A 25474-nucleotide genomic window follows, 5' to 3' on the forward strand; every position below is an offset into this window, starting at 1 on the left:
GACTGGATCAGTGTACTGTTTCTTAACTACTTACTCTGAAATTAATTTCAGTGAGACAGTTTTCCTTGCTCCTGGTGTTCTCAGAGACTATTTTCTTTCTAAGCTATAATAATATAAAAAAAATGCAGTTGCCTTATAGCCTTTGAATAAATTAAACCTGTAGGTGAAATATTTATGGAAGAGAGAGAGGGAGAGACTGAACTACTTGATTATTTTATTCTTTGATCAGATGAGTCGCCTCCTGAAGCCATGGGAAATCACAGTGCTTTGGTACTTGGAGAGAGGTGAATGCAGAGGCATATCCGCAATTTTTATTTCTGGGGGGCCTTTCTTCAAGACAACTTTACGATCTTCCCCATGGCAAAGCCTTTCACTGTGATCCAGAAACAGAGAGTCTTCCAAAGGGCCAGCATGGATCCCACATGCTTCTGCGTGCTAAGAGGAAGAAAAAAATCTGCTGTATATTACACCAAAAATCACTTTATTATATTAAGATGGAAGTTGCCCAGTAGTTTTTCTGTTACTGTCAAGAAGGAATCTCTAGTGGGCAGAGCAATAATCCTTTTTTAAAAAAGCAGTGCTAACTGGTGTCTTCCAACTAACAGGAAGAGCCAGTGGTGTGGGCTGCAGACTCTAAACTTGGAGTCAGATGACTGACCTTTATCTTCACCACTTGTGTCCTTTATGTACTGTGGAACTCAGTTTCCTCAAATATAAAATGGGAATTGTTAAACAATTCTTTGAGTGCTGAATAAAACATTGTATGTGAATGCAAAATCTTTTGCTGACTTTCAAAGCTCTTTTTAGGGCTTCCCTGGTGGCTCAATAGTAAAGAAATCTGCCAGCCAGTGCAGGTTCAATCCCTATGTCAGGAAGATCCCTGAGAAGGAAATGGCAACTCACTCAGGTATTCTTGCCTGGGAAATCCCTTGCACAGAGGAGCCTGGTGGGCTACTGTCCATGGGATCACAAAGAGTTGGACATCACTGAGCAACTAAACAACACAAAGTAAAATAAGCTATAGAGGATGCGGAGGCTGCTGCAACTGCTGTTGGATAGACAATAGTTACTTATTATCTGTAGTAAGAGGTTATTACCTGAACTGTACATCTATATCTGATTCTCTGATATTGCTGAATAGCAGTGTGGCCCGGTCTTGGGGTGCAGCCCCCTCTCTCCTATACAGTGCTCTTGTTTTTATGTTGTTAAATAGCTATTTCATCTCCTATAGGAAAAATCGTACAATGGAAGAAAAGAAAAGCTAGCATTTACTCAGAGCACTTTCACTTCATTTTAATTCTCGTTTAGTTTTCACTTTTACTCTGTAGGATAGATGCTCCATATGCTGTTACTTCAGTTGTGTCCGACTGTGTGTGACCCCATAGACTGCAGCCCACCAGGCTCCCCCGTCCCTGGAATTCTCCAGGCAAGAACACTGGAGTGGGTTGTCATTTCCTTCTCCAATGCATGAAAGTGAAAAGTGAAAGTGAAGTCGCTCAGTCGTGTCCAACTCTTAGCGACCCCATGGACTGCAGCCCACCAGACTCCTCCATCCATGGTATTTTTCAGGCAAGAATACTGGAGTGGGGTGCCATTGCCTTCTCCAGATGCTCCATATACCAGTTGTTAATTACATTTTAAAAACTGTTAGGAACACTGTCAACTAAATTGCAGAAGTGAAATAACAATGAAAAATTTATGCTGAATTATAGCTCTAAAGAGTAAGGTCAAGAATACTGGAAATGTTTTATATATAATATTCATATTTTATAACATCATCTATTTTGGTAAAGTATATTCTTATTCAACATTAATTGCTTATTGATTAGAAATGTGGAAATTAGTTACATACACACATTTCTTCCTAGGAATCATAACTTGAAACTTCTTATTGTCTGATTATTACAGAATATTGTATTCTCTTTTAAAGAAACAACTTACCTTTTCACAAGTGAATGGTCAATCTGAATTTGGAAAATGTTTTGAAACTGCTGAGTACTGAATAGAAGCACTGAGTGAACACGGAGTCTTGTCTATAAATCTAGCCAACCTGTTCGCATAGCTTTCAACCTGAGTATGCAGTACAGCTGTAAAAACACTCTCTGCAAAGAACAGACTTGTGGTTGCCAAGGGGGAGGAGAAGTAGGGGAGAGTTGGATTGGGAGTTTGGGGTTATCAGATGCAAACTATTGTGCCGGGAGCCAGCGTGAGGAATCCCACCCTTGACAAGGTCACGAGGGAGGAAGCTGACATACGCAAGGACGTGATCAGACTTCAGGAGTTCCCCCTGGCATTTCCTGAGCATGTACCCCCAAAACCAAAAATCTGCCAGCCTTTGTACTCTGCTTTTCCACTCTTCTGATATTCTCTGGAAAAAAGTCAACTTGGGGCTTTAGTCTTCTGCATTTGAAAGGGATGTTTCAGTTAAACCCCCTCTGATAGCTCTCTAGATTGCCTAACAGGTTCCCCAGACCTCTTACTGCTTGTGAATTGCTTACAGCCCCCCAACTGCAAGAGGCACAAAGCTTAAAAGCATCTTAAAGATGCAGAGCCTTTTCTAAAGAGTTAAAAATTATATTGGTAGAGGGTTTTCACTGTTGACTCAATGACTGCTGCCAGGCCTCCATATTCTTTATCTTTTAGGAACCTGGGAGGATGTTAATCAATGTAAACAGGATATGGAAAAAGATATATAGTAGTTTTGATGTTAGCAACACTAGACTTTTGAGTTAATTACTTCTTTTGTTATATATCACTGCACTCCTCTTGCGTCCTTGCTATGTAAGAATGTAACTTTATTTAGTGCTTTCTGAGAATGGTACCAGACTTTGGGAAGATCAACACAAATAAGTCTTCTGGTTGACAAAACCCTTATCAGAAAAAAGGCTGTAAAATGTTAATTGGCCCTTTTGGCTGGAAGATAATGTAAATTACCTAAGACTTGTTTATACAATTAGGTATGCAGAGAGAAAAGCCTGGTTTTGATAAGAGTCTGGACTGCTAACGCTGCATTACTTTGTGTTACCCATTGATCTCCATGTTTTATCAAAAGTATAAAAGGCCTTCTGAACAATAGAGGACGGAGCCAGTCACTGGACTGGTTTCCCCCGCGTCTCTCTCTCTCTTTTTCCTTTTCCTCTTTACTTTAATTTCAGGCTGAATTCCCATCTGGGGCGTGGAGGCTCGCCAAGTCTACTTACTTGCTCTGGCTGTTAAGACCCGCGCGAAAGGGAGCCTAAGGCGAGGCACCCTTAGATATTCAAGCGAGCGCTGGTGGCCCAACGTAGATGGTGCAAGTTTCTTGTCAGGAATTTATTGGTCTTCCATGTAATCCAAGTTATTCAGCCTTCTTTCTCCACTTAATTTTCCTACTACACTATTCTTAATCTAATCTTATATCAATCAATAAGTCTTCCCTCGCCAACGACGTCCACCCTTCGAATTCCCTGGATCCACCGGGGCTGGACCCCGGCACTATTGTATATAGAATGGATAAACAAGGTCCTACTGTATGGCACCGAGAAATATATTCAATCTCCTGTAATAAACCAGTAATGGAAAGGAATATAAAAAAGAATATGTGTATATTTATATACATATATAACTGAATCACCTTGCTGTACAGAAATTAATGCATTGAAAATGAAATATACTTTAATAAAAAAGTACATACTCTGTACTACAGCCTTAAAATTAATGGTGCCTACGACTGATGAACTTAATAACTGTGAGTTGGCATTATGTAGAGAAAATATAGACATGTATTTCTGATATCTTTTGGTTTATCTATTTTAAGTTTATAATTGGGATATTTGAGTAAGATATTGCTATTCAACTTTTGTTTGCAAGTTTAGGTGGCAGGTGCTCCAAACAACTTTTGTTAGAATGGTGGTTGTCAAGGCCTGGGAAGAGGAAGAAATGACACAAAGGGTACAGACTTTCAGTTTTAGGAAGAGTAAGTTCTAAGAGTCTAATGCCCAACACAGTGACTATAGTTAGTAAAATGGTACTGTATACCTGAGAGCTGCTGAGAGTAGATTTGAGGCATTCTTCCTACAAGGAAAAAAGTTACCTATGAGAGATGATGAATGTGTTAATTAGCTTGATCTTGGTGATGTACAAAGCATCAGGCTGTACACCTAAAAATTTTATTTATTTTTGGCAGCACTGGGTCTTCCTCGCTCATGCGGACTTTCTCGTTACAGTGTGTGGACTTATTGTGGCAGCTTCTCTCGTTGCAGAGTACAGGCTCTAGGTGCGTGGGCTGAGCTGCTCCATGGCATACGGAATCATCTTGGACCAGTGATCCAACCTGTGTCCCATTCACAGGCAGGCAGATTCCTAAGCACTAGAGGGAAGCTCCTATTTTTAAAGATTTTTTAATAAACTAGCCCTTTGCTGTATATGCTATAAATATTTCCCCGAGTTGCCCTCAAATTTTTTTGTTGAGGTATAGTTGATGTACAATATTATGTAAGTTTCTGCTGTACAACACAGTGATTCACAATTTTCTGTAGTTTTATTTGGCCACACCACACAGCATGAGGAACTTCCCCAACCAGAGATCAAACCTGTGCCTCTTGCACAGGTGGAAGCATGAGTCTCAACTACTAGACTACCAGGGAAGTCCCATGTTGTATACTTTAAATATACACAATCATATTTGTCTATTGTCCCTCAATAAAGCTGAAAAAATGAAAAATAAATGTCAAAACATAGAGTTGTATGCTTATTCACAGATATACTATATACTATAGTTTTTTTTTAAATTATGAATATTTATAGGAAAATACCTTCAGATTCACATTCCTGAATTTCATGTCCTGCTTCCAAGGCATTACATAATGTCTTGGGATCATCCCTTGCTTTAAGGAAAACCGTGGCAAATGAATCTCACAACACCTGAAGATGAAGCAAGCAAGAAAGGGTATCTTGTGAACTAAATACAATTGTTTTAGCATCATTTGAGGGAATGGAAGCAGTTGTGTCTGTGAGGTTTGGACCCCCGCATCTGCAGGACAGAGCTGCCACTGCTTTGAGACTCACCTATTAACAGTAGATACCAGACCCATTAAATCCCCAAGTGTCACCGAGTCCACTCTGGATATCATTACTCTAACTGCATGCTGTCCTTTACAATGTGCTCATGTTCATTTTGGCCTTATTTTAAGGGGAAAAACAGCACACCATGATTTAGCTCAGGCCTATGCACTGGCTAAAGGAATCTCTGGCCAGTCACAAAAATCAGTAACTAATTTAGCTTCTGAATTTAGTACATGCTCTACACTCAGGAGAGTCTTGCTTTCTCTAGCACACACAGTTTTGCTCTGGAACATAAAGTTTTCTATATAGATACCAAGGGGAAGCACATAATTGGCATCCCCATGAATGTTAACTCCCAGACTGAAAACAAACAAAACCACGGGAAATCCCCAAACCCTTAAGTCCTCACTTATTAGCAAGCTTATCTGAATTCTCATCAGAACAGTTGTTGGCGAGTTTAGGTAGGATTGGACAAGTGTCTTTGCCTGAAGCCATCACTGCCAGTAGTGACAGGAATTCTCATCTAGAACTTCACTAGTCTACTAATTATGATGACAGTACTGCCTCAGATGTAACAATGTTTTGCTAACTTCATAGCAACCCATAGCAATTGCTTCAGCAGTTAATTAAGAATGTGGGGCTTAGAGCCATTTTCAATGTTTTTTAAATACAACTTTGACAAAGATACTAGGAAATATAGTGGACTAAGCAATTATTACTCACAAATAATCACTGCATATTTTCCTCTTTATATATTGCACATAGCTGATATGTCCCATTTCTGTTTTGCCATTATTTAGATACCATTATTTATATGCCATTATTTTGAGTGTAAATCAAACTTGCCTTAACCCAAACCAATCCAACCCATTTTACCTCCTAGGTTTTGAATTGAATCACAGAGCATTTTAGGTAAAAAAATAAACTCATTCTAATAAAGGTTATGAGTGAGGATGAGCACCTAAATTACTAAGCCAGAGACACAGAGGGCTATTACTGTTAATCCTACTAGCCAGCAAATAGAATGTTCGGCTGAGCAGGAAGAATGACTGTAATGTACGCTGGTATGGTGACAGTATTAAGGGAATATATTTCTAGCAAGAGTTTGTACAGACATTCCTAGATCTGGATAATCAGAAAGGTTTAGAGAAGAGTAATGTTAATAAACAAAACTTTAAACCTTAAAAACTGAAGCACTGGTTTCTATACCATTAGGATGTAATACAATCCAGAAATCTGTAGTTTACAAATGTTAAGAAAATGAAAACAAGCTAGGAAGCAGGGTGGGGGAGAAATGAGCCATCCACTAAAGATGAAGTAGCCTGAGACATTCTTCAAAAACTGTTTTAACTTTCACTAGAAAAATCAGTAGTATTTATAAGGATACATGACATTTAGATTTCTGACTGTTATCTTACTAATATACCAGACCTTTAAAATCACCTCACACAAAGTAATCCCAGGAACAGTGGTAATCATTTTACAATGCATAAAAATACTGAACCACTATGCTGTACACTTGAAACTAATTTCATACTGTAAGTCAATTATATTTCAATTAGAAAAAAGTTCTTCAAATAAATAAAAGGTTAAAAAAAACTTTAGGGACAATATTTAAATACTTACCTATTTAAAATGCTTCTTTCCTTGGTTATGGCAATTTTATGAAAGAAAATTTGAGATTAAAAAATAAAATCACTCGAATCTCATTGATTTCCAGAATTCCAATTTTATTTCTGCATTCTTTATGAATAAAATGTAACCAATAACCATTTTCCTCTTCCTTCCCTGCTTAGATCCAACTTCAATGATTTATGTGTTTCAAAAATTACTGAAAGACTTCAAGTACATTATTGCAAAGAATAGATAATAACTGCTTCCTACATATTTTTGCTTACTCTGTAAACTGTGGTCAACTCTTGGGGACACCTTAAGTAAACTACCTTTATTTTCTTAAATAAAAATGAATAATTTTAAACATCATGCAGAAGAAACATTTTTAATACCTAACTTCCTTAACATAAGGTAAAACTGTCTTAGGCAGGCCCACTGGGAATTTCTTAAATGTCATTGTAATTGTGCACATATGGATTACATTCAGTATTTAAAGATATGACCAAAGTAACTAGTAAGTCAAAAACAAAGTTAAAAGTTATGAACCGATACTTCTTTGAAAAGCTTCTGATGTTTATTTACTTCGGAACACACACATAAGTGGGAAGAGCCACTAGTATAAACCTATTTTTAGTTTCTATCATTAAAAGCCTAAGAGTTCTTAAAACACAGAAAAACTAAATTTGAATGCATTTGTAATAGCTTAACAATTTATGTCTTAATAGGATCTTCTAATGGAATGTTTCGAAACCAATCATAGTTCATTGCAAAGATAAATCAGAAAAACTTTTGAACGGCATGTTATAATAACCTGGACAAAATTGATTATCAACTAGTAATAATTAGCACATGCAACAGATTAAGAAATTAAATCTTCCACTATATACTTTTAAATACTTTGTCAGACATGAGAAAGTTGTAAATGTTCTTATCACATTCATCTCCCACATATTCAATTTTATTTAAAACAAGGTAACAGTTCTCTCCAGATTTTTGTGTTTATCAGTGCAAAGTAAAATAATCTCAGTAGAAATGGTTTATTACAATGTTATCTTAGAAAGGTTTATTCCTCAAAATGTACTAAAACATGTCCAAATCGTGAGAATGATCAACCTCAATGGCTTCCTCTGCATCCAACTTCGTTTCTCCATGTCCTTCCTGTGATTCATCAAGAGAGGCCAGGGCCTCATTAGTGTCACTTGCAAAAGTCTCTCGTGATGTATCATCATCTTCTTGAAAATTTAGGTTTTTAATGGCTTGTTTCATCTTTTTCCCCATCACTTGCATTCTTCTCTTTCTAGCAGCTTTTTTATTTTCATATTCCTTTTGATTTTCAAGGTAGAAAATGTCCTACAATAAAGGAACAATTTTAATAAACAAGAACAAATACTATTTATTAAAACTACCATATCCTTAAACCCTATTATGTTGCCTTCACAACAGTGTGAAAATTCACAATTTTTTCAAGTGTCTACTTACCTTTACATGGAGCATAGTAGCAGTATTTTCATTTTATATGAAAACCCATCCAAACATCTTGATAAAAACAATTAACTAGTACAACGCTTGGCAATACTAAATTACATTATGAAGTCCCCCCTTTCCCTCCAAATACAGCAAACCTTATTAAAGAGGAAATGTCATTCCCATGGGTTATATCCTTAAATAAAACAAACCAGGGAATGGCCTGAAGAAATGTCTTTTTATCATATTGTTAACGTGTTACAACAAATGCAGAAAATAGATAATCTGAGAGAAATTTTTCTTCTCCCATCCACAAGTTAAGAACCTAGTGCATACTACTTTAAGAGGGCGATCGTTATAGCTGGACTTTAAAAAAATATAGCAAATTAACCTCTAACTATTCTTACTCTTTTTATCTCCACAAACTTTGTATTCTGTACAAGAAAAATAATAAGCCCACTTACTAAAATAAAATCAAATGAGAAAAAGTTGAAAACAAGCCCACTCAGTTCAGTTCTGGCTTCCAAACTCTACAGACTGTGATTGGTAATAACAGTGACTAAAGAGTGACAATAAGAGGGACTGAAAGAAAAATTATAACACCATTGTTTGAATGAAATATGAAATTACCTGCAATAAAATTATATCTACCTTCTGATTTTTCTTTCTAGTAACAAAGGTAGTCAATCCATGTACAACAGAAAATTTGGAAAAAACAGAAAAAAAAATCTTAAAAGCCAAAACATTTCTAACCCCTCACAACAGACCAAAGCACTGGTAACATTTTGGTGTTTTAACTACCAATCTATTATCCCATGACTCTTTTTCTTTAAAAATCTGTACTCTGCCTTTCAGCTATTATTTTATTTTCTAATTTTCTTAGAATTGCTTCACAAAAATAGAGGCTACACAATAGTTGTTTTAAGAATGTCCTTATAAGTAAACATTCCCCTATTATTGGATACTATTAAAAATGTTTCCACTGTTTATTGTAACGCAATGTTTCTGACAGTTTAGGATAAAAATCTACACACATTAAATTCCCTTCTCCACAACAAGTCAGAAGAACTGAATTTCAAAGACCAGTGATTCAGTGGAAACAACATGGGTCTGAAGGCAGAGTCCTGCGTGATCTCAGACCTGTCCTTTTCTTGCTTCCATCTGCAGAGCAGGGTGACACCCAATGACAGGCTGTCAAGAGTAAGTCCTGTAAATATTGGCCTTAGTGCCAGCCTCACAGGAAATAAATGTTCTCCTCTCCTGCTTCTGGAAATTGTTTGTCCAGATTTAGTTATCAAGAAAAAGCTTTTTTAGATATCATTTTATTTAACTCTTTTATAGTAATATTAAACAGGCAGCGCACATATTACAGTCCTCACTTTATAGATGAAAAAATCAAGGCTGGGGGAGACAGTAAGCAATCTTCTCACAGTCTACAATTGCTAAATGGCAAAATTAAGATTAAAACCTAGACTTTGAATCTTAGAGAATCCTTTTCATCACATCATACTGTATCTTTCAAAAGAGTGACATTTTGCCATCAAACAAAACCTGAGAAGAATGTTCCTTCTAAGTACACATTTCTGGCCAGGGGTAATATTAGGGGAGGAGGGAGAACATTAAGGTATTAATATAAGCTCTGTTCTATCACTCAGAAGTTGTGTTCCCAAGGAAATCCACTTCATTACAAATTCACGTTATCAAAATAACTGTCCAATGAGGGAAAAAAGCACTTAAGGAATACAGATTCCAAATGTGCAACAACGGGAACATTTCTTGTAGGAATTTCAGTAACATATTTTTTAAAAAATGACCAAAAGTGAATAGTGAGGGAAAAAAAAAAAAACAAAACTGAGCAAATGCAAAGTATGCTCACATGGAGCATCAGCTCAAGAGAAAAGGCTTTTAATTTTGTGTCACCATCAGCCTTACATTAAAACAGTTAAAGCACATTCCTATGACCTTTATCACCCACTGGTATAATAGAGAGAACACAACATTTCTCAAATCCTGCAGCTGTGTTGCACGAGTACCACCTCCTTCCTAAGAAGCCAGTTTTTATTTTGATCAGATGTGCTGAACGCCGTCATGTTCCTTAATTAACAAATTAACAGATACCAAATTCTGAGCTATGAAAAACCCACACTGTTTTTTTCCAAATGACATTCTAGTAATACAAAAATGATTAAGAATGCTAAAGTGCCCAGCTTCCTGTTCATCAGAAATACAGGAGATAGAGAAACAAAACAAATGCACCAGCAGACATTCACCAGAATGTGGTACCCTCTGTAAGAGCAACCTTGGACCCATCAAAAGGTCTACAGCCTAGAGGAAAATGCAGGATTAAAAAGATCAAAAGAGATATAACAAAAAGGATGTGGGGATCTATTAGATAGGGTCCTGGTTTGGGGAGGAAAAAAAGCTAGAAAATACATTCTTGGGACAATTCATTAAATCAGAATAAGTTCTACAAAGATAATGGGATGATGCTATGAAATCATCATTTTTATTTCTCTTAGGTGTGGTTATGGAGGATATTGTCCTTACTATTGTGAGATTCTAGTTAAAATAATTAGGGCTGAATGTCGTGATGTTTGTGTCTTATTTCTCAATGGTACAGAAGAAAAAAAAAAAAAGTCAAAATATTAACTACCCCTAAAACTAGGTAAAGGATACATTGGTATACATGCTGTTATTTTTTCATCTATTCTGCACATGTGAAATTTTTCATTAATAAAAAGTTATAGAGGGAATTCCCTGGTGATCCAGTGGTTAGGACTCCATGCTTCCAGGGCAGAGGGCCTAGGCGTGATCCCTGGTCAAGGAACTAAGATCTCGAAAGCCAAGTTATGTGTGTGTTAGTTGCTCAGTCATGTCTGACTCTTTGTGACTGCATGGACTATAGCCTGCCAGGCTCCTCTGTCCATGGGATTCTCCAGGCAAGAATACTGCCATTCCCTTCTCCAGGGGATCTTCCTGACCCGGGGATCGAACCCAAGTTTCCCGCATTGCAGGGCAGATTCTTTACTGTCTAAGCCACCAGGGAAGCCTTAAGATTCCGAAAGCCAAGTTATAGGAGAGTAGAAAAAAATAATTACATGCTAAGACACCAGGAAAAATTTCCATAAAAGGAAATCATGACTTTCTCTCTGAAAGGGGAGAAAAAGAGGAGGCAGAGCTTTATAAGAGGTTCAAGTTTTACTTGAAAAGAGCAACTAAAAAAAATCAGTCAACGTAAGGCAGAGCAGGTAATAGAGATCAATAGAAAATGAAGCTAGAGGCTGAGTGGCAGTCAAATTATGATCGATCTTAAAAGTCAAGGACATTATCATTTTTACCTTAATTTGTTCCTCACTGATACTAGGTGTGTTTTTCAGGAGATTCAGGAAAACTCCACCTGGTGTTCTTCTTCGACTACCATTCTACAAAAAGGAACAGAAAAATTATCCTGTGTAGGCTCTTACCCTGAATGGTCAGAGCAACTTTCAGAGACATTCTTAAGGCGCAATTGTTAAGATTTACTATGCCATTCCGTTAAACTGCAGTGTCCTTCTCACCTCTCCAGACTTCCCATTTGCTCTATTTCTTTTCTCATAGCAGGTAACACTTTCTAGCATACTTGGAAGATACTACATTTATTCTTTAGACCGCTTCCTTCCCACCCTCTATTGTAGCATAAGCTTCCTGAGTCTAAACAGTACCTTAAACTACGACACAGACAGGGGGCACCACTACACTCATGATCATCATAGTTTGTTGTTAACTTCTATAATCTATGTTCACAGGCTGTTTCGTCATCCAGTGCTATCACTTTTAATTGGTTACTTTTCTCTCCATTTCCACAGCATAATATTGATGGAGTCTCTTGTGATGTTATTACTCAAATTCATGAGGAACAAATAAGAAGGACACCATTCGACCTTCATCCTCACCCTGTGGTGAAAGCTCAATTGAAAGAGATCTGCAAGACCACTCATTCTGCGGCATAAATTGCTACTGCTTGTGAGCTGGCCCCAGCAAGAGAATTGCTCTATCAGTCATTCTGGGACAATAAAGTGCTTTTTAACCATTATTTTTCTTCCCCCTTCATCAACCCCAGAAGCCTCTTTAGACATTTTGTTCCCTATTCACCCCTACCACCCAGGAAATTTTAATACTCATACTTTATCTGTGCTTACACATAACAAGATTTTTTTTTGCCCCCCCCCCCCCAAAACCAGTTTCCAAGAATGTACGAATTAATTGAACCAAAAATAACACTTCTCTTCACCACTAACTGAGTTTTGGGCACTATGATCAGCATTATGCATGCATTATCTTATTTAATCCTTACATTAGAAGATTAATCCCATTTTATAGCTGAGACTGAGGTCTCCAAAGTCAAATAATTTAGCCAAATGTCACATCTAGTATGTTGCACATCCAAAATTCAAAACAAGAAACCCCAATCTCCAAAACCCATACTCACTAAATTTGAGCTTCCAGGTCCTTTGCCCTGACTTTTTTCTTAATTCAGCCCCTCCCTTAATGAAGCCTGTTAGAGATTTGTTGTGGACTACACACTAACAAGCTACAATTTAGATATATTTTTAATAAGAAAAGTACTAATTGTAAAAAGTGACCATACTGAATGTTTAAATTCAATTTTCATTATTAATGCAGGTTTTTAAAAGTCTGAAACACACTGGTTATAATCCATAAATAAGAGAACCAACAATCAGAGACAAGGGCATTTTATTAGACTTACCATTATAAAAAGACCACCGTTTTGTTCAACTTCAGCAGTTTCCATCAGAAGTTCAATTGCCTTTTTGTTCCCAATTATTCTCACTACTCGGGCTATCAAATCTTTCTTTGGTTCCTGCAACCTGATAAGGAACAAATGAAGTAATATCAACCTCTTTATTTGTTGCATAAAGTTGAGAAAATCTACCTTTGTCTCCAATTTAGTTCTCAGATAGAATTAACATCCCATTCTAGTTATATTACCTTTGAACCAAACATGTTTTCAAACTTGTGAAACTGTTTACTAGTGATTTAGAGCTAATAAAATGTAAACAAAATTTCAACTTAAAAAATTTCATGTTAAAAACACATGAAATGTAAATTCACCATACATCAAACAACTCTACTCCTATCCAAAATAAATGAAAATATGTGTCCAAAGATGTGTACATGGAAGTTCATAACAGAATTATTCATAATCGCCAAAAAGTGTAATAGCCAATACAAATGTGTGTGTAAATATATAAGCTGTTGATGACTGCTGTAACATGGACGAATTTCAAAAACACTGCACTATGTGAAAATAGCCAGGCACAAAAGACTACATATTGCGATTCTATTAACATGAAATTTCCAAAAAATGCAAATTGACAGCAACAGAATGATTAGTTACCTGGGAATGGGAATAGGAACTAACTTTAAATGGGCATATGGCATGAGGGATCTTATTGGGTGATGGAAATGTTTTAAAAGTGCTTTATGGTTGTACAATCGATAAATTTACCAAAAAAAAGTCAAACTTAAAGAGGACAAATTTTATTACATGTATAATAAGCCTCAATAAAGTTGTAAAAACAAAAAAACACTCCAAGAAACCCACATGATTTAAAAGGATCTTTTTATCTGAGGAGTTCTATAGCCCTCAATAAAAAGAGAGGCTCAAAGTTCACAAAAATCTACAAAATTATTCTATCAGGTCAGCCCAAATTTAAGAACAGCCAACCATATTCATATTCATATAACCACATAAGCCCAGTTCTTGCCTTGGATTTAAAAATCTCAGAAAGGAACACCACCATCAATGTATTTGGGATCTATGGTATATCTTATAAATGGAAGACAATTGGTCAAGTGTTCACTTGTAGAAATATTTAAATGCTCACCTGAAAGAAATTTCATCAGCCACCCTCTCCTGAGAATCGTCCTCTGTGATCTCATAGCGGCCTTTATAGTTCATTTCTAGTCTGTCTCCTACTCTCTCTTTGACAGGTCGTTTCCTTTTGGGATGACCTTGCCCATTTTCCTCCTCCTTTGGTCCCATTTTTTTGCCACCATGCATATATTCTTCTAGCTCTTTGTCTAATTCTTTTGTATGTTCTTGAGATTCTCTTTTAAGTTTCTTAGCAAGTAAATAATTGTAGGTCTCAGACTGTCGGCTTCTGTCAATAGTGCCCTCCATTCCCAAGATACCAAGTTCAGTGGCCACTGCGTCTTGGTTCTGTTCTTGCAGCACAGCACTCCATATGTTGTTCACCTTCTTCCTTCCAGCTATAGGTGGTTTCTGGCTGCTCTGGTCAAACTGAAAAGGCTCTGGTTTGGGAGGGGTGTTAAAACATTTCTGTCGCTTGCGTTTCCAGACAGAGCTATCATCATCTGAATCTGAAAAGCTCTCTTCACTTGAATCCACACTTTTAACAGTCCGATAATGGGATGCTGGGGCACACACTGTTGCAGTACTCTGGAAGGGCCGCAGTGCACAGTCCCCACCTAGCGCTTTCTGCAAGTGAAGGAAAATCACAATCAATTCCACAAAAGACATTACCCACACACCCTGTGCTATTTAAAAAAAAATAGGGATTCAGCTGAACCATTTTAAAGCAGCAGTGATCTTTGAAGATCTCTGAAACCAATTTGGTGCCTGAATTTCTAAAGGTTTACATGGAACTTCCTTTTTTTTTTTGGCCACTTGCAGGATCCCTGAGAGTGTTAGCCTGCATCACTCGGGGATCCTGCAAGCGGCCAAAAAAAAAAAAAAAAAAAAGAGAGAGAGAGAGAGAGAGAAATCCATGTAAGGGACTGAATTGGTTTCAGAGATCTTCCAAAGATTACTCCCTAACCAGGAATTGAATCTGGGCCCCCAAGGTCGATGTCGCCAATACTAACCACTAGACCACCAGGGAACTCCCTGGAATTTCCATTTTTAAAGCCACAAATTCTTATTTCTATATAGCTAATGCAGCACTTAGTGCTAAAACAGCTTTCCAAAAAATTATCAAAGTTCTTAATTCTCACTTTCAGAAGATTTTCAATCTTTTCAGTTGTCAGAACGTTTGAAAATCACATGTTGAACAATTGTTACAGGCAGTTAGAACTTGTTTTCCTCTTTTCCAAAGGTGCCTGTCATGTATGTGGACATATCAACTGCCTTTATAAGGTTTTGGGACTATGTTCTTTTTAGACTAGAGAGTGAAGTCCTATGTGTAAGCATCCCTGACAAATTACTTGTAAAACCGCAGAGTCCATGGCATTAAGTTTACTAAGTCAGGAGTCAATCTAAGGAAAATTGAAAAAGATTGAAGAACAAAATATCTTGGTACCGATTTCCCAAGATGCTTCTATGCAAAAGGAATCACCTTTGCTTTTTCAACTAAACATCAAAGTATTTGTTGAGCTCCTAATCCGTGCTAGAAATGGGGGAGGGGTATTTTAAAGCTAGCAGTCTCCGTATCTGGAAACAATAACGGCACTAGCACTTGTCAGCCACCATTTAGGCTCCACCGAATCCTTACAGCCACCCTATCACTGTGGTACTATTATTCCCACTCTAAAGATGGGGCACAGGCTGAATACCTTGTCACCGAACACACAGTGGCGGCTCTGGAATTCCAACGCGGGCAGCCTGGCACTAAAGCCTTCTCAAAACAGCTTGCAACTTAGTAGGGCGGCCAAGATAAACGCCTGTTTAGAAACCTGGGAAGCTAACATAAAACCCAGTGGCACATTAGGGCACGACGAAGCTAGGTTCCATGGGAATATGGAAGAACAGGCCCCTGAGCAAGAGATGAACTTCATTCTCGATCCTCACTCCCTTTCTCCTCGGGGCGCAAATGAGCGCCACAGGCTGGTGGTGGGCCGACGTCCCCACGTTCTACATGTTCGGGAGAATTTGCCCTTCGGGGAGAACCCAGCGACGCCCAGTGGGGAATTCCGTAGGTTTAGAAAACAAGGAGAGGAGCACGGGAGGCAGGAAAGACGACCGCACGCCCGCCTCTGGGAAGCCGCACGCCTCGCGCACCCCGCCTCGCAGCTAAATGCCAGGCCAGGTTCGTAGGGCCCGCCGTCTCCCCGCCGCCTGCCGGGCTCCGCGCGCCCGACAGGAGGACGCCTGGGCCCCGCGCTCCGGGCCCCGAGTCACCCGCCTGCCCTCCGCACTCACCGGCACCGGCAGCGGCCTGTCGCTGGGTGCCACCGTCATGTCGGAATCCGAGTCGGAAACCTGCCCATCGTCCATGTCGCCGGCCTCCTGCGCCATCTTCCCCCGGCGCGGCGCGGCGGGCCGGGAGGGCACTTCCGGCGGGGCGGCGGGCGGTGGGTGCTCGGGCGCCCCCGCGAGGGGGCCTCTCTCGCCTGGGCTGCCTGAGTCGAGACTCGCTGATGTTGCGTCATCATTGCAAACTGCTCCCTTGTGCTGCCTCAACACCCTGGCGCCTTCGCTTCTGACCTGCTCGCTTCAAACCTAAAGATGTGCACGCATGGCAGCCGTGAGGGATTCCTCCCTCGGTCTCACAGTCCTCGCCTGGATGCTCCAGGCCGGCCTTTCTGCATCTAGTCTTGCTCCTGTGTGATCCACTGCAAGGAGCTTCCTGGGGAGCCTTCCAGACGGAACGTGAAGTCTCCGCCCGGCTCAGACCTCAGCACAGCCGACAGAGCTGGAGGTGTGTGCTTCAGGCTGGGGTCCCCTCCCCTGCTCTCCAGCCACGCTGGCGCCTCTCACGTTGTTCCTCAGGCACCCTTGGTCCTTTCCCGGCCCAAGGGCGCTGCAGTTACTGTTCCCTCGGCCTGCAGACCCTCCAGTACCCCACACCCCATCCTTCCGGAGGTTATGCTCTCACATGATTCAGAATTCTGATTAAATGTGCCCTTCCCACAAAGGTCTTCTTCAAGCACTCTCACTAAAACAGGGTCCTTTCTTTACAGTCACTCTCGCACCCTTTTTATTCCTTCATGGCTTCAATAGTCATATGCCTATGTGTTTAATTTTTTTGTCTGAATTCCCCACCAAAATGTCTATTTTATTCACTTTTTTCTACCGGTGCCCAGTCCAGTGATTTCTTGTATGTAAACATGGTGAAGAAATATTAATCGAATTTTTTTCGGCAAAAGCGAAGTGAAGTCGCTCACTCGTGTCCGACTCTTTGCAACCCCATGGATTTTAGCCTACCAGGATCCTCCATCCATGGAATTTTCCAGGCAAGAATACTGGAGTGGGTTGCCATTTCGGCATAAAGGGGATCTTATTGTTTGTACCTTTTTACTATTCTGTAATCTCCTTTCAAAAAGAAACAATATAGCTGTTTATCCAGGACACTTTTCTAAACCAAAATATAAAGATCTAGCTCCTTTTTAATGACTTCCCAGTTTTTCCACTGCATGGAGGTAGCATCATTTATTTAGTTTCTGATAGTGTACATTTAAAGTGTAGCCAGTTTTGCAATGAACATGTCTTTTTACAGACTTGTTTTATTATTTCCTTAGTATAGACTGTATGGGAAGAAATGAATTTATATTTTTGAAATATGAATTTAGTACCTATAAAGGAACTTAGAAGTCACTTGGGCCCATTTTATTTTGGTAACTGAAGGGAGATTACATAGCTAAGCTATTGCAGACATCTGTCCTGACTCTTGGAGAAGGAAATGGCAACCCACTCCAGTGTTCTTGCCTGGAGAATCCCAGGAACAGGGCAGCCTGGTGGGCTGCCGTCTCTGGGGTCGCACAGAGTCGGACACGACTGAAGTGACTTAGTAGTAGTAGTAGTAGTCGTCCTGACTCCAGGTCTCCTAATAGAGGTCTATTAGGCTGTCTAAGGTCTCCTCTTAGACAACTGATATTTTACTTCTTTTGCATAGAATTACAGTTCCCCTGAATGGGTTCTTGTGTGTAGTGTGAGGTAGGAGTACATTTTCATGCTGTTATTAACATTATACTGTGTGGTATGGGATGCAGCTAAATATCATATAATGCATAGGACAGCCCCTCACACTAAAGATTTTCTCCAATGTTTTCCACTGATGTTTTAGAGTTTTAGTTCTTACTTGTAAGTCTATGGTTCATATTAACTTAATTCTTATACATAGCATGAAGTAGAAGTCAAGTTTCTTTCTTTTTTTTTTGCACCTGAATATCCAAATAATATAGCATCTTTGTTGAAAAAACTATTCTTTCTCTTTTGATTTCTTTGATACCTTCATTGAAAATTGACTATACATGTGAAAGTTTATTTTTGAGTACCCTATTTCTGATCCATTGATCTTTATGTCTGTCTTTGTACCAGTGTGACATTTTCTTGATTATTGTAGCTTTATAACAATTGTAAAATTGTGAAAATAATTGTTAAAATCAGGTAATGTAAATTTGTTCTTTTTTTTTTTCTTCCTTAAAACTGTTTTGACTATTCTAGCTCATTTGCCTTTCCATTTAAACTTTAAAATATGCTTGCCAATTCTAGTATTTTGATTGGGATTGCATTGAATCTATAGGTTAATTTGGACATTTGAGAGACTGTAGTAGCCTGATACCATTGAATGCTGGAATCAAGTATTATTAATCAATAACTCTTCTTCTGACACTGGGCTCATTAAACCACTGGATAGGTAGAATGTATCCTGGGAGAGAACGGAGTATTTAGAGCACATGAATGGTTGGTCCTTTCTGAAAATAATTTTCCCCATTAAATAATAAGCCAGCATGTTAGTTGCAATAGCATATTTTGGTATTTTGGTGAGCTTGATTAATCTGAGTATGCCCAGAGCAATAGTAAGTGCCACTCATTCATGCTCTGAAAAATCAGATGCTGAAATTATATTCTGGTTGGTGTGATTTCTCCAATTTACCACTGCCTTGGGGCAAACATGCATGTTCATATCACTCTGCCTTCTGGCCAACTATCTTTGAAGAATAAAGACAGCTATTATTCACAGAGGATTTCCCAAGCACAGGTCATTTGTACTTATGCTGTGACTCCAGAGTCTTTGCTTTAACCACTCTCTGAGGCCTTTGATAAGTCATTTGAAAAGTAGAATTTGCCATCTACTAACTCCTCCAGTTTTAATACAAAATTAGTTCAAGGTATCCTGACATTTGAATTTCTATAGGGCTTTGCAGTTTTTATATATGCTTTCATGTACAATCCATTTAATTCTTTTTCAAGTGTGAAATGTGCCTTCACAAGATTCATTTATTCTATATTTTCCCGCTTTGCCCCATCAAAATTCATTGTTGGTGATTTTTCCTGACCTCCTATTGACAGGCTAAATAAGTTTTGAAAAAAGAAGGTGAAAGAGAGATGTAATCCCTGTTTTCCATATAGGCAGTTGCTAGTGTCTGTCGTCCCAAAACTTGTTTAGAGGGAGACCACCATGAACCTCTCTTTTCGACTTAGTGAAGAGATGGAAGTTAACATTCCTTGAGAGCGTCATGTGTTGCTTCTAAAATTTAGTGCATCTGTAAATGTCTTCTCATTTTTTGAATCAAATGGAGGGGGAAAGAATGGAAGGATGTGATGTTGGGATACATGTACAAAGAATCTTACTGGCAGCCAGAAAGCGAGGAGAATTAAATTCTCTATTAAAATATCTGAGAATTGAAATGAAGGAAATTAGTGCATCAGTCCTAGGAGTGGATGGACAGAAGTAGTTGGGTTGTTGATACAGATTACCAATGCTGAACAGGGTCTCCTTGCTTATTACTGCTGAGGTGTGTTTATAGGTTCATTTTTTTCCCAATGATGTAAATGAATGTGAGCCTGGTAGGACGCTGGGAATTGTGGAGTCATGCAAGGATGAGTCAGAGGCGGTCCTTGCCTTAATGGGGGAAAAGTGTAACATTTTCAAGTGGAAACACCATTCAGATATCCAGCACTTACCGCAGTTTCTGGTAGATGCTTGATAAGTGCCTATTTCAACATGATTTGTTGAAACCATTTATGTTCTAAGGGTCGAATAGATAAAGCTTGAATGCAGAGATGGAAGGAAAGGTTTTACAGGTGGAGGGAACAGTAGGGCAAAGGCACCATGAGAGGAAAACACAGGCTTTGTAAAGAAACATGTGACTCTCAACTGTCTGCTTGCCATGTGGAAGGCCACAAGGCAAGTAGGGAGAAGTAATATTTTGGGAAAGTAGGTTTGGAATCACCTTATTTATGCAAGGATTTGAGAGTATGTGTATATTTAAAACTTCTGCCCAAATCATGCTGATTGAGATGTTGCCATTTTCCTTAAATAGGATAGGCCTAGTTATTGTGTTATCATGGGTGGCAGATGGGATGGTGGGGATGGCAAGAATATTGCAGGAAGAGAGAAGAAATGGAGAAAAGAGGAAATTGATCAAAACTATCTTTGTTCTTCAAAAGCAAGAATATACCCACACAGAATATTTGGAGGGAGCTACCACAATTTTGGGAAACAGATGGGAAAACAGTGGAAACAGTGTCAGACTATTTTTTTTGGGCTCCAAAATCACTGCAGATGGTGACTGCAGCCATGAAATTAAAAGACGCTTACTCGGAAGAAAAGTTATGACCAACTTAGATAGCATATTCAAAAGCAGAGACGTTATTTTGCTGACTAAGGTCCATCTAGTCAAGGCTATGGTTTTTCCTGTGGTCATGTATGGGTGTGAGAGTTGGACTGTGAAGAAGGCTGAGCACTGAAGAATTGATGCTTTTGAACTGTGGTGTTGGAGAAGACTCTTGAGAGTCCCTTGGACTGCAAGGAGATCCAACCAGTCCATTCTGAAGGAGATTAACCCTGGGATTTCTTTGGAAGGAATGATGCTAAAGCTGAAGCTCCAGTACTTTGGCCACCTCAATCGAAGAGTTGACTCATTGGAAAAGACTCTGATGCTGGGAAGGATTGGGGGCAGGAGGAGAAGGGGCCGACAGAGGATGAGATGGCTGGATGGCATCACTGACTCGATGCACGTGAGTCTGAGTGAACTCCGGGAGTTGGTGATGGACAGGGAGGCCTGGCATGCTGCGATTCATGGGGTCGCAAAGAGTTGGACACGACTGAGCGACTGAACTGAACTGAACCACAATTTACCATTTTTCATTAATTAGATAACTGTAATTTGTAAAGTAACAAAGGGGCGGAAACAATCCTCTCCTTTCCACCAGAATTGGTTAAAAATACCGACTCTTAGACCCCAGTCCAGACCTACAGAATCACAATGTGCATTTAACACTATAGCTAGGTGAGATCACATGCACATTACAGCCTGAGAGGCCTTCTCTCACTGTATTTTAGAGCCAATCTTTTGCTGGAAAAAGTTCCTAGCTGGTGCCGCTGTTCCCGCCGTCTTTCACTAGATGGCAGTAGCCTGCTCACTTCCTCCGGGTTTCACCCTCATTGTTTTCCAGGCCTGGGTTGACCTCCAGGCCGCAGCTCCCGGCTCCCGCGCAAGATCCAGCTAAGCAGGGCGACGGCGGGGGGCGTGCTCGAGGGCGGGGCCGGGCCTACCCAATGGGCTCCTCCGGGTGGGGGGCGGGGCCCCGCTTCAGTTGTTCCTCGGGCCGCAGGCGCTCTTCGCATCCCTGACTCAGTATGTGGCGCGTTCCCGGTCTGCTCTGCGTGCGCGTTGCAAGGAAGAGCAAGTTCTCCGGACCTTGGACCAGGCCTGCCGCCTTCATGTCCACTCTGCTCATCAATCAGCCTCAGTATGCTTGGCTGAAGGAGCTGGGGCTCCGCGAGGAAAACGACGGCGTGTATAATGGAAGCTGGGGAGGCCGGGGAGAGGTATGCACGACTTGGGCAAATCTCTGCGGCCTCTCTTCGCTCTGGGAGGCCGGACAGGCGCTGCCCAGCCCTAATCCCCGCGGACGCTGTCGGCTTATAGTGGGTGGGAAGTTTTGAAGTCCATAGTAAACGGTCTCTCAAGTAGAACCATTAAAAGTACCACTAGATATTAGGTCCTGCGTGTTACCGAGAATCGAGTTCATTTTGGGGCAGAAAGGGGTTAAACTTCCCAAGCGTACTTAAAACCGCACGGCACAGTTCTGCACTCTGTAGTGCGAAATGCCACACACTTGGCGGTGGAAACCATCTGACTTTTCTACTTGACTGTGGCTCCTCGCATGTGACGTGCGCCACAGGTAATGTTCTACAGTATTATATTATCTTTTGAAATCCTCTGGAATGCAAGCTCGAAGTTGCTGAAGTTCTGTTTTTCAGTCATTGGGCTCAGAGCTTCCTTGAGGGCCAGATTTTCAGCATTTCTCTATTTCCAGACCCTAACAGTAGCTTGACTCTCAGTTAATGTTCAGTAAAATGTTTTATAGACTAGGATGGAAAGATAAGGTTGTTACTACTTGGAGTTTTTTTGAGGGCTGCGTATGAAAGAAAACTTATAAGAAAACGTTATATAACATCCCAACAGTTTATTGAATGAACCTGCTTTGTTGGAGGAAAAGCATCTTTTAGTTATCTGTGGCTGTAGGAAGTGCAGGTGGTTTTAATTGTTCCCAATCCCCCATTGGTGGTTTTATCCTGTTTTTTTCTGTGGTATCCAGTTATTAGGTTCATGGATAAAATACCCTTTCCTGAAAGCCTTTTTAAAGCTATACCTGGGTGTTGGTTTTGGTTTTTTTTCCCCTAATTTATCCCTCCAGTTCATGTGGACACACGCCTTTCCCATGGTTGTCTAGCCTTGGCCTTTTCACCTCTGACCAGAGGGTGGGCAGAGTTATGGAGAGAGGGAATAAGCTAAACGTAACTGCGAGTGTGTTTGCTCAGTCGTGTCCGACTCTTGCGGCCCTGCGGACTGTAGCTCGCCGGGGTCCACTGTCCGTGAGATTCTCCACGTGAGAATACTGGAGCCGATTGCCATTCCCTTCTCCAGGGGATCTTCCTGACCCAGGTCTCCTGCATTGCAGGCAGATTCTTTACCATTTGAGCTATAGGGAAGTCCCTAAAACTTGTAACCTTGGTCTGTTAATGGAAGAAGAGGCAAAATAACATATTACTTTTAGCCTTTTGTGTAGATGCTTAACATTTAGATGGCGAGGGTGGGTTTTGGTGAAAAAGTTGTTCTGAGTGTTCAGGTCAAAAGTGAAAACTCTAGTCTCCTGTTTGTAACAAGTTAATGGAGAAGGAAATGGCAACCCACTGCAGTATTCTCACCTGGAGAATCCCATGGACAGAGCATCCTGGCGGGCTACAGTCCGTGGGGTCACAAGAGTCGGACACGACTTAGCCACTAAACCACCACCACCACCAATGTAAAGGGTCTGAGTTTGGTTATTGTATCTTAGCTCCCGCCCTTGCCCCATCTTCCTTTTTACCTTCCTCCGTTTGGTCTGCCCTCCATTTTCTATTTATGTAGATCATCTTTTTGTTTTAGGTTATCACCACCTATTGTCCTGCTAACAATGAGCCCATTGCCAGAGTCAGACAGGTACGTGCTTTTTTTTTTTTTTTTTCTTTACATGCAAAATGCCCTTAGGGAGTTTGTGCCAGTGACCACTGAGTAATACAAATTTACAAAGTCAAAGAATGTTTCCTTTTAACTTTTAAGAATGTCTGGGGGAGGGACTTTCCTGCAGGTTCAGTGGTTAAGATATTGGGCTTCAGTTGCTGGGAACACGTGTTTGATCCTGGTCCGGGAACTTAGATCCTGCATGCTACACTGCCTGGCTGGAAAAAAAGATTTCTCGGGGAGACCCTGTACTCTGTGAGAGTATATGTGCCCTGGAAAAGGAGACCCCTGGAGAGGACTGCCCAAGAGGGGTTCCACTGAGGTCTGTGTTTCTGGATCACCAGGGAACTTGGGTTAAGGTGAATGTTCTGACCTCTTGAATCTAGGTTGTAGCCTGAGGTTCTGAATTTCTAATATACTTCAGGTATTGCTCACAGATGAGGCTCCTGGACCTTGCTTTGAAAGGCAAGGTTTTAAAAAGTACAGATTCTAACTTAGCAAATTCCAGCAAGTTTTGGGAAGTGTAAGGCGTGATAATCATTTTAAAACACAAATCTTAGGGTCACTGGGGATTTTACAATTCTTTTCCAAAAGTCTATGTTCTTAGGAGATCATCACTGCCCTTTTCCCTTTGTCTCCCTCCAAATATTTATTTAGGCCAGCATGGCTGACTATGAAGAAACTGTAGAGAAAGCAAGAGAAGCATGGAGCATCTGGGCAGATGTAAGTACAGAGTCCGGGACACAAATATCTACTGTAATGACACACAAGGAGGCAGCCAGCACCCCCTTGCTGATACTGGAGCTTCTTGGGGGCTGTGACTATCTCTAAGCTGTAGTCCTAAATTAGTACTCTTTTCCATATTTTGCCTTCAATAGCAGGGTAATTTTAAAGGGAAAGGAACTCTGTACTATTGTAGCGTAAGCAATCTATGAACACTTTCATCTCCAACTGATCTATGAACACCCAAGTCTCCAAAAATTAAGCAAAGAGAAAGGAATCTCTATGCTAAAAATAAACCATATGCTCCTCCTCCACCTCCAAGTTTTTTTAGGGGCAGGGAGGGGATGTTAGTAGGTCGGCATTCTTGGTTCAGAGGGAGTGGTGTCAGCAGCAGCTCTCATAGGGCCTAGGCTTCAGTTCCTTGGCAGTCTGATGAAGCCCTTAGGCTAATTCTGCCTCCCCTGTCTCTGTCTCAACTAGTTCTGTGAGCAGGTGTAGGCACTGACTGGAGCTGGACTGGGCCACCCTGAGCTGTCGATAGATGAGGGCCAGGCTCTGGAGGAGGGGAGAGTAAAGAACTGGCTTAGTCTGGATCTTCCAGTTTACCCTGAACATCCCTTTTGGTCTTCTGCCTGAGATACTTGGCCTGAAGCTATAGGAATATCCTGAAATGTTAACCCAGCTCTGCCCCAGGTAGTTACTTTGCCTTAGTGTGCTTTGTCTTTTGTAGAAAGGGGAGGCCAGGTGTGCTTACCTCTTGGGTTATCATAAGGGTTAAATGAGTCAATCATTTAACATGCTTACACGCAGGGGTAAACCTTAGTACCTGTTTTTGATTTTTAGAACCATGTGCTGCTGAGCCTCAGTGGGTTTTTTTTGTTTTTTTCCTCCTGAATCAGTGGTTGCTCTGGGGACTTGGGGAAGGAGAGCCCTGAACTGGATGCAGGGTTACTGTTAGCCAAGAGACTGCCTCTGTGCAAAGCAGGAAGAACGTTGCCTTTAACTATTTGGGCTATAAGTTAGGCTCAGGGTTTATTGTATACAATCAAAAACTGAACAGAAAAAATCCTTGAACAGAGAAAATACTGCTTCCAAAAGTAGTGTGCTAAGTGAAGTTCATCTTAGCAATGTAGAGAATAGTGACCGATGCCATGCCAACTTTATTTTAAATCAGCTCATTCCCCATCTGCTGGGCTCACATCTGCAGGTATGG

General features: G+C 40.4%; 4 protein-coding genes across 4 annotated transcripts in view; 1 reads left to right on the forward strand and 3 right to left on the reverse strand.

Annotated features, from left to right (window-relative positions):
- Positions 1-25474, reverse strand: part of LOC138441134 (large ribosomal subunit protein uL16-like) — a 790661-nt gene that overhangs the window by 318206 nt on the left and 446981 nt on the right. The gene's annotated exons all lie outside the window — the stretch shown is intronic.
- On the reverse strand, positions 226-5538 carry SPMIP10 (sperm microtubule inner protein 10). The gene is made up of 3 exons (XM_069589527.1): positions 5453-5538; positions 4794-4902; positions 226-435 (listed from the first exon to the last, which is right to left on the reverse strand). Exons 1-3 carry the CDS (start codon positions 5536-5538, stop codon positions 226-228), a joined length of 405 nt encoding a protein of 134 aa, XP_069445628.1.
- PHAX (phosphorylated adaptor for RNA export) lies at positions 6753-16965 on the reverse strand. The gene is made up of 5 exons (XM_069589528.1): positions 16283-16965; positions 14010-14623; positions 12869-12989; positions 11460-11543; positions 6753-8007 (listed from the first exon to the last, which is right to left on the reverse strand). The coding sequence occupies exons 1-5, from the start codon at positions 16376-16378 to the stop codon at positions 7738-7740; spliced, it is 1185 nt and encodes a 394-aa protein (XP_069445629.1). The 5' UTR covers positions 16379-16965; the 3' UTR covers positions 6753-7737.
- Positions 21410-25474, forward strand: part of ALDH7A1 (aldehyde dehydrogenase 7 family member A1) — a 38840-nt gene continuing 34775 nt past the window's right edge. The window contains exons 1-3 of the mRNA XM_069589529.1: positions 21410-21860; positions 23464-23517; positions 24196-24261. Of these exons, the coding sequence (XP_069445630.1) occupies positions 21669-21860; positions 23464-23517; positions 24196-24261 (312 nt within the window). The 5' untranslated portion in view covers positions 21410-21668. The remainder of the gene's footprint in view (positions 21861-23463; positions 23518-24195; positions 24262-25474) is intronic.

This window comes from Ovis canadensis, chromosome 5 (genome assembly GCF_042477335.2).
Source record: "Ovis canadensis isolate MfBH-ARS-UI-01 breed Bighorn chromosome 5, ARS-UI_OviCan_v2, whole genome shotgun sequence".
NCBI classification, from domain to species: Eukaryota; Metazoa; Chordata; class Mammalia; order Artiodactyla; family Bovidae; genus Ovis; species Ovis canadensis.